Source organism: Gossypium arboreum, chromosome 8, assembly GCF_025698485.1.
Source record: "Gossypium arboreum isolate Shixiya-1 chromosome 8, ASM2569848v2, whole genome shotgun sequence".
Taxonomy (NCBI): Eukaryota; Viridiplantae; Streptophyta; class Magnoliopsida; order Malvales; family Malvaceae; genus Gossypium; species Gossypium arboreum.
Window position 1 is genome coordinate 80459645 of NC_069077.1, and position 8863 is coordinate 80468507.

At 35.4% G+C, this 8863-nt stretch overlaps 1 protein-coding gene across 2 annotated transcripts; it reads right to left on the reverse strand.

Moving 5' to 3' along the window:
• Positions 1 to 4369: 4369 nt before the first annotated feature.
• LOC108467238 (probable arabinosyltransferase ARAD1) lies at positions 4370 to 8510 on the reverse strand. 2 transcript variants are annotated; one of them, XM_017767827.2, is made up of 3 exons: positions 8291 to 8509; positions 6669 to 8051; positions 4370 to 5005 (listed from the first exon to the last, which is right to left on the reverse strand). In XM_017767827.2, exons 2-3 carry the CDS (start codon positions 7650 to 7652, stop codon positions 4493 to 4495), a joined length of 1497 nt encoding a protein of 498 aa, XP_017623316.1. In that variant the 5' UTR covers positions 7653 to 8051; positions 8291 to 8509; the 3' UTR covers positions 4370 to 4492. The 2 variants fall into 2 exon arrangements, with proteins under 2 accessions (XP_017623316.1, XP_052874314.1); XM_053018354.1 differs by having other exon boundaries at positions 6669 to 8510.
• Positions 8511 to 8863: the final 353 nt, after the last annotated feature.

The following is an 8863-nucleotide window of genomic DNA, read 5'->3' on the forward strand; positions in this document are numbered from 1 at the left end:
TAATTATTATTCTCGTTTTATTGTTGTAATTTTATATTATTTTTTTATCAATTTGATTATCTAATTATTTATTCTTATTTAATGTTAGAAATTGGTTGCAAGAATGATGATGACGATGAGGACGATGAGGATGATGTTTCTTCGATTGCTTTTTAGGTTTCCTTTCTAATTGCTGACAATTTAATTTAGCTTACAATTTATAGTTTGTTATAAAATTAAATATGTAACACCCCATACTCGTATCCGACTCTGGGATGGAATACGAGGCGTTACCTAACTTAAACTCGTGCTTATGACCAATTCCGAGTCTCCAAGACTTGGACAAATTTAAAACTTTCTCAAGTTTATCAACACGACTTTAATATGGGCCTACGAGGCCCAAAACACAAATCGGAAATCATTCAGAACCAACTCGGATTCTTTAGTTAACTTTAGAAAAATGACACTTGACACAGGGGCACACGCCCGTGTGACCAAAACAACATGGTCGTGCTGTTGGCCCGTATGACTCATACGGCCTAAGCAATACAAGGACACACCCATGCCTCTCACCCGTGTGGAATTAATTCTAAATTCACACCTACATGGGTTTTTACATGGCCTGGCACATGCCTATGTCCCTGGCCCGTGTCCTTCACACGGCCATGACACGCCCGTGTCCTAGCCCATGTGTAAAAACCTGGACATTTTGTTTCTAACATCAGCAATTCTTAAAGGACACACAGCCAAGGTACACGTCCGTGTTCTAGGCCGTGCCCTTCACACGGCTGAGACACACGGTCGTGTCTCTGCCCGTGCGTTTACTATCATGCATACCGACTTGCAAATTTTACGTGCAAGGGACACACGGCCGGACAACATGCCCATGGGGCTGACCGTGTGCCTACCCATGTGGATAAAATAAGGCTATTTACCAAGCCTCCTTGCCACCCTACTTACACAACCTACACAACAGCAACCAAAACCAATACAAGACTATTTCATACAACCAGATCAACCACAATAGAAAACATTTCATTTGTGCAATTTACTCATCCATGAAAATAACATCATTTTCATATATCAAAATGAATATTAGCCATCATTTGAGGCTTAATACAAATAGAGGGGATTCACCCATGCCAACACATTTGGCCAATTTTCAAAGACTCCAAACATCGAAGTCTAGCCCTATACATGCCATTCTCAAAAACAAATAGTCTAACTATACCGAGTGCTTCGGCTGATTGTGTGATTGTTTCCTCTGACGTCCAATGATTCTCAAACTAGCCAGGCAGCACTATAAGAAAAAGGAAAGGAGAGGGAGTAAGCATAAAGCTTAGTAAGTTGCAAATAAATAAATATACAAAAAGAATTTTACCATTCTTCAACATGCTTGTAACACAAAAATAGGCATAAGCATAACTTACTCATCACTATCCATATAAATATTATAGCATATATCGAGCTCATATCTCATGTATTTTGAATAGGCACCTGTACCACTCACAACACGGTTATACCTTGCTTATTAGCTTAAACTGCATCTCTCACCGCTGAACCGTTTGGAACTTTACCGGATATTTGATAAGCCTCAAACATGGGGTAGGGTGCCAATGCCATATCCCAGACATGGTCTTACATTGGGCTCATATCTCAAGTCGATGCCATGTCCCAGACATGGTCTTACACTGACTATCATTTCGTAGCCGATGTATGTCCCAAGCATGTCTTACACTAGCACTTGTCTCGATGCCGATGCCATGTCCCAGACATGGTCTTACACTAGCTCTTATAATGTGGCCGATGCATGTCCCAGCCATGTCTTACACTAGCCCACAACAACCCATTTTTCATGGCACGAATATTCGATTTATCTCCTAGGTTCAAACAAGAATTCTACTATCCCTATTATCATCATATTTTCTCAATTCCACAATCAAGCAATTCACACTATATTAATTCAAATATAATTCAACACATAAATAAGCAATATAGTTGTATTATTTACATACAACTTACCTCGGATTACAAAATGTGGCGACTAGTCGATTTTGTCGATTTACTTGGCTTTCCCCCGATCTAGGTTCGGATTTGGTATTTCTTGATCTATAATAGCAAAATGTATTTATTTAGCCACTAAATAAATTTTTGCAATCGAAAATTCACATCTTTGGTAAAATGACCATTTTGCCCCTAAACTTTGACAAAATACCATTTTGCCCCTAGACTTTGACAAAATGACCATTTTACCCCTAGACCCGAAAATTGATTTTTATCGAATTTTTTCATATCTTAAGCCTATCCGAACCCCTTTTTTCTCTTATAGTAACCCTAAATTTCTACTATTTCACACATATATCATCTATTGTACAACTTATGCAAAATGGTCCTTTTAGGTGTTTTCATGCTAACACATTTTTCAAAAGTTGTTTATAACACACCCAATACTCATTTTCTTTCATAAAAACTCAGAAAAAATTACAAATTCTTTCATGACAAAACTCTAAACTCTTAATAATTTTGCAAAATAGTACCCTCATTTGAAAGCTCATGCTTCAAGGGTCTCAAAAGTACAATAATATTCAAGAAAAGCCATTAAAATCACTTACTTGCAAGAGGAATGAGTTGCTGAATTTTTTTGACGCTCAAAACCCCTAAAAATGGCTAAAAAATCGGTGGCAATGAAGAAAGAATGAAAGAAAAAGATGATATCCAGGCTTAGGGCATTATTATATCATACATTATGTCATCAAAATACCTAATGTTGACTTTTCAACATTTTTATCTCTCATGATTGGCCAGCTAAGATTTAAGGGTCCTTTTTTCCTTTAAAGACTCCCAAATTAAGGTTCATAACAATTCAACACCTTTAGCTATCAATTTAAGACTTTTGCACTTTATGCGATTTAGTTCTTTTTCAAAATTAAGCAAGCAAATGCTAAAATTATTTCACCAAATTTTTCATGCACTAATATAAACTTATTATAAGTCTAAAATATTAATAAAATATTTTCTCTGACTTCGAATTGGTGGTCCCGAAACCACTGTTCCGACTAGGCCCCAAAATTGGGCTGTTACAAAATATGTTGATTGGTTAATGTATAGATATTCTGGTCTGGTTGGTTGATTATATTTTGTAAGTTTTTGGTGCTATTTTGGTGTTCTTGGTGATGCTATTTTTTGTGTTGTTTAGTGCTATTTTTGTGGAGTTTTTATGCCGTTTGGTGTTGTTTTGGTGTTGTTTTTATACTTTGGTATAGGTACATGTTTGACATGAATATAAGCTTTCCATATACTATACAACAAAGGTCATATTTTCACATTAGTATATTCTTTGAAATGTCCATTATATATTTGACATGAATATGTTAGGCAAAAAAATGTAGACTAATCCATTTATGATGCAAATGTCATGGTTTAATTAAGACTAACATGAAACTTTTTAAGTGGTATTTCTTTGGGTAGAATATATTAAGTTAGGCCAAAAGAAAAATCATAATAGAACTAAAAGTACAACTTTTAAAGGTACAGCTTTTTCTAATATTCTTGCAAAATGATTTATTCAAGTACATGGAAGATTTAGCGTTCATACATTCTACTTTCAATTGAACTGGTATTTCATTTTAAATATTGAGTACCCTATGTTGTAGTAAAGATACTCAAAATCTCATGTTAGAGTTTTAGTAGTAATTTTATGATGCTGTCAATCTTTTCTCTTTCTATTCTTTTCCTTGTGTCTATGAACATGGGATCTCTTTCTCTTAGACGTGTAGGTTTTATTGTTTCTTATATTTTCCTTTTAATGGTACCCTTGTTCTAGATATGGAGAATTTCTCTTCATGGGGATCAATGTGGGGATGGAGATTCAGTTGATATTGGCAGTCAACCGAAGGACTTGAGCCTTGCCCTCCTCTCTCCTGAACTTGCTTTGGTTACAACCGACTTAGGAGTTGTTATGTTGAGTGGTACGAAAATGGTATCAACCATAAACCTTGATGTTGTTTTGGTGGTGTTTTATTGTTCTTTTGCAACTATTTTATTTTGGTGCTATTGGTTTGGTTACAACATAATTTATGTTGTTTGTTGTCGTTTTTAATATTATTTCAATATTATAAAACTTTAGTCTCATTTTTTATTTGTTTCTAGTTTTAATATTTGTTTTAAAATTTTTTATTTAATGAAATAAGCAAAAAAAAAAAAATATGAGTCGGGCCGAGCCGAGTTCGAACTTAACAATTTTCTTTCGTGCTGGGCTTGAACAAATTTTTAGGCCCATATTTTGGGCTGAGCCAAGCCCAGAAAGTAGGCTTAAAATTTTGTTTAGGCCCGATTCAAACCCGGCCCAGCCCATGATCACCTATTAGGTATACTCCATTTTTAGCATAGATTAGAGATCAACAAAAACATGTTTTTTTTTTTTTCATTTTAATGTTTAAAAAAAAAATGTACAAGAAGCTGTAAATCTCCATAGAATGCAAGGTTACATCATCTCAACCTTTCGAGTCGTTGCTTATTTTATCCGCTTCGATCTGCGATATCTATTCTCCCTATGAGTTTTTAATTGTACCATAGGGACCTTACGTGCAACCGCCTCCCAAATCATATCCACCGCATCGCAAGGCTGGGATGGGTACTGATACTGAAAGTGCCGAACGGTTTCCTTCAATTTTTCCCACATCTTGGTCCACTGGTCTCTCGATATTCCTCTGAGAAGGTTCAGTAGATATCCCTTCTTCACAACATCTGATGCACGAATGAAAATGCAAATTTCCGAGTAGTCGATGACATCTTCAAATGGTAGCTCTATCTCATCACTTACAATCACAGGAACACAATTGCTGACAATAGCATCAAAGAGACGGTTCGAAGACGGTGTATCACCGGCAATGTTGAGGCAGAATTTGGATGACGCCATCCCATGCCCAGCCTGGTTGACTCCATTCCCTTGAATTGTGCCGAATGCAAAGTGTACATCTTTCTCGTCTTTGAGAAGGTAATAAAGTTCTTGCCGAATAGCACCTCCCTGCATAGAAATTTCAAGCCAGAAATTATACATGTAGAAGGAGATCTAACATGGCACATTTCTATATGAAGTTCAGACTCAAATTCATTAAACTACAATTGTTACTTCCAGTTTAACATTACAGAACAGACAGGAAAATTGCTATGGCATCAGAGTACATATTGAAAAGAACCATGGGTGTTATTCCCTCTTCTCTAATCTGCACTTGAAATCAGATATATCTGCATATACAGACACATGCACATACACATCTACATCTACATCTACATATGTACACATACCAGTCTTCTGCTCCATATCACTTTCCTTTGTGCCACATCATGAATGGAACTTTTTCCTTAAATTACCATGAAGAAAGAAATTACAATTTCATCTACGAGTGCTTAAATGACGATATTTAAATATTTCCCAAGACACTTGTTAAACCTATGAATATGACACTTGTATTAAACTTATGCACATAAAAGTTTTCAGGGAACAACTAAACTTGGAACCATCTTTCAGAGAAAAGAAGTGCGTACTAATTAATATATTACTTCTCCTGAAACTGAAATGAAAAGCAGTGTTGTCAAGATGCATGCTTAGGCGTGCCTGCGCCTTAGCACTAGACAACAAAAGCGCCTCATACCCTTTCAGACAAGACCCATTTGATCAAGTGCACATGCTTTTTTGTAAGGCGATAGGCATAAAAAAAAAGCCCACCTGATTGAAGTTCTTTTTAGTTTCTTTTATTTTTCACCCTTCTTTTTTTTTTTTTTTCTCTTTTCATTAGATATACTTTTATTAGTAAGAAAGGGATAGCAAGGAAATCTACTTCTCAATATTTGTGTATTCAACTATAGACATGGATCATAAGGAAATCACGCATATTGACAAATAACAATATATATAGCACAAGACAAGGGTTCTTTTTATGCTTTGTGACTGAGACAAAACAAGGGTTCTAGCGCCTAGAGCGAGCGGTGCACCCTTGACAATATTGATAAAATACTGGCAGTAACTGCAGTCATGGAGCACCCCTGTCTGAAACTAATGTAATTGAAGGCACAAAGGAAGATCATTTAAGTTAGAAGATAATGCTGCTCTATCTGGTTTAGGATACCCTTCCTACAATAACCTAATCTTCCAAGAATGACGAGCCTAGTGCTTGATCCAACTAACTGCACTTCCTTCCACAAAACCCAATCCCTCCTCTCTGCCCTTTTCCTAATTTATTTTCCTTTGTGTCACCAGCACAGGGTGCTTGAAAAACCGAAGAAAATCTCTACACCTAGTACCTTCATTTAGTCATCTAAGCCTACATGTATAGTCACCTAAAAAATGGGCTATGGCTACAATACAAGATGGCTTTGAAGGTTACTGAGAAAAAAAACAGAAAAAGAAAAATAATCATCTATCTCCGAACAAATAATAGAACCTAGAAGAAAATTAGCATACTGAGAACTTCAAGTTACTGTAAAGTGATAAAAGCATAATACACGTACCAAAATTAACCTATTGGCCTTTGATGTTTACATTGCTCAACAATCACTTAAGAAGTTAAATGTGCATCAAGACTACTTTCATATGTCCATGTACATAGTAGCAGTTTCCATCATAAGTCAACACGACAAAAAGCAACAGACATGTAGATAATTAAATTCATAAAGGGAAGGAAACTTACATCTTTCCTGTATATAGCTCCTTGGAAAAAGACTAATATTGGGCGTTTGTCAAATGGAGCTGAGTCAGCACTCGGAATCGTCCTCACGACATGCCTATAAGGAGCAATTATATCCTTCTCAATGTTTGCTATTTCAGAAGGGTATCTACCGAAATCCGCAAGCACAAACATTGCAGAGCCAAGTTTCCCTCTTGCATCCAACATGCTATTTGGATGGTGAGCCACAATTACATGGTCCTTCCCCCCAAATCGCTTCCATTCATTCTGCGCAGTCAGGAACTTAACTAATTTATTCTGCAACATTTTATTAACACTAACTTTCTCCTTTCCTCGAACCTTGGAATGCCGATTGTAACTAAGAGATGCAAAGAATGGCACAAAGATTAGGTCTGCTTGGCTCGAGTTAGTGACTCTGATTGCAGCGCAAGGTCTGACCACATTCGGTATGTTCGAAGATAGAAGATCTAGGGTAAGCCAGTACTCGATGCTATGTTGCAGATTCAAACCTCCAGGGTATGACGGAATTCTACTCGGGTCGTTTACCTCAGGCCACACTTGATTCAATTTTCCTTTCCAACCCAGTAACCCAAAGTGAAATTCAGAAGGCAAGTCATACATATATACCCTTAAAAGAGCCTGATTGGTGTCACAGGACTCAATAGTTGGGTGCCGGTAAGCGCACATTTTCTTCCTGTAACCGGACTTATGACAACTAGAATCCCCACTTCTTACCAGTGTTTGAGCATCAACTTTTGAGGACTCAGTTGAGAAGAAGGGTAACTTTAGCTCATTTTTAACATTTGATTTCAAATAAACCGTGCCATTGGCAAGAATTAATTTGAAAACAGAGTGAGGTATAAGAGATGAATTGCCAAATTGCAAAAGGAACACAGAAGAAAGGATCAAAAGAAGCATGGAAATGGTTATAATACAGAAAAGAAACCTTGAGGGAAAGATGCCTTTTTCAGACATTGATGATAACATCTAGAAAAACCAAGCTATGTAATAAATTAAAAAAAAAAAAACCAAAACGGCAACCAATAATACACTTATTGCTCTTGGTCAGCACGAAATTGGGGGCTAAGCCCGAAACCCGATTTCTTTGTTTAAAACCCTAAACTTGAGTTGATGGAAGCTTTTTTTTTCATGAAAATTTCAAGTACCAAAAAGATCAGCTTTCTTGACACATCCTGAGCCACCAATCCGAGGAAAAATATTCCTTTCCCCTAAAGGTTTTTACAGATTAAGTTCTTTATGTACTTATTAAATGCACAAAATCTCGTAACTTTCAGATTTCAGAAAAGAAAAGAAAAAAAAAAGAAAGGAAAAACCCATAAGCTTCTTCACTCTTTGGATTCCTCCTCAATAAAAAATACCATTAATCTGCAACACGCCAATAAGGGAAGAAAAAAAATTATCAAATATGAGCAGCTAAAACTTCAAAAGAAGATCCCAGAAAACAAAAATACTAAAATCTATTTAAAAGAAACCAAAAAAAAAAAAAGAAAGTAAACTTGCATGAAGAAAATCGGAAGTTTATCATCGGGGCATGGAAGTTAGATAATTTGCAGAAATGGGTGGCCGGCAAATTGCAAGAAAAATGAAAAAGAAAAAAGAGGTACCTTAGAGGGATGAATGGTTCTTTTGGGAAACTGTGTAAAGAAACCGAGTGTAAGGGAAGGCAATGGTGTTTAACTAAAACAGTCAATTTACTACCTTTTACTTAGCAGATTTTAAGATTTGTTGCTGAAGTTAACTGCCATAATTTTACATAGTTAAGAAAATAGTGTCGTATGGTAACTACATTTGTAGCTGTCAACGACTTAGATGGAAAGAGAGAAAAAACAGAAGAGGAATCACAACACTTTCTTTGTCTATGTTTGTCCTTTTTTATTTCTTTTATTATCATTTTACTATAAAGGGTAAATTTGTTACCATTTTTTAGGTCAATCTTTATTATTAATCCAACACTATACATAAGTTTTAGATTTAGTATTAATTATCTATTTTTAAAAATAACAATTAAATTTATTAAGTTAAAATTTACTATTAATTATATATTATGTGTAAATTATGGATTTAATTTTATTATTTAATTTAATAATTTTAGTAAAGTTGAGAAAAATAAATCAACAAATAAAAACATACCAAAATTAAAATATTTGGAAGATTTATAAAATACAAGTTTAAAAATT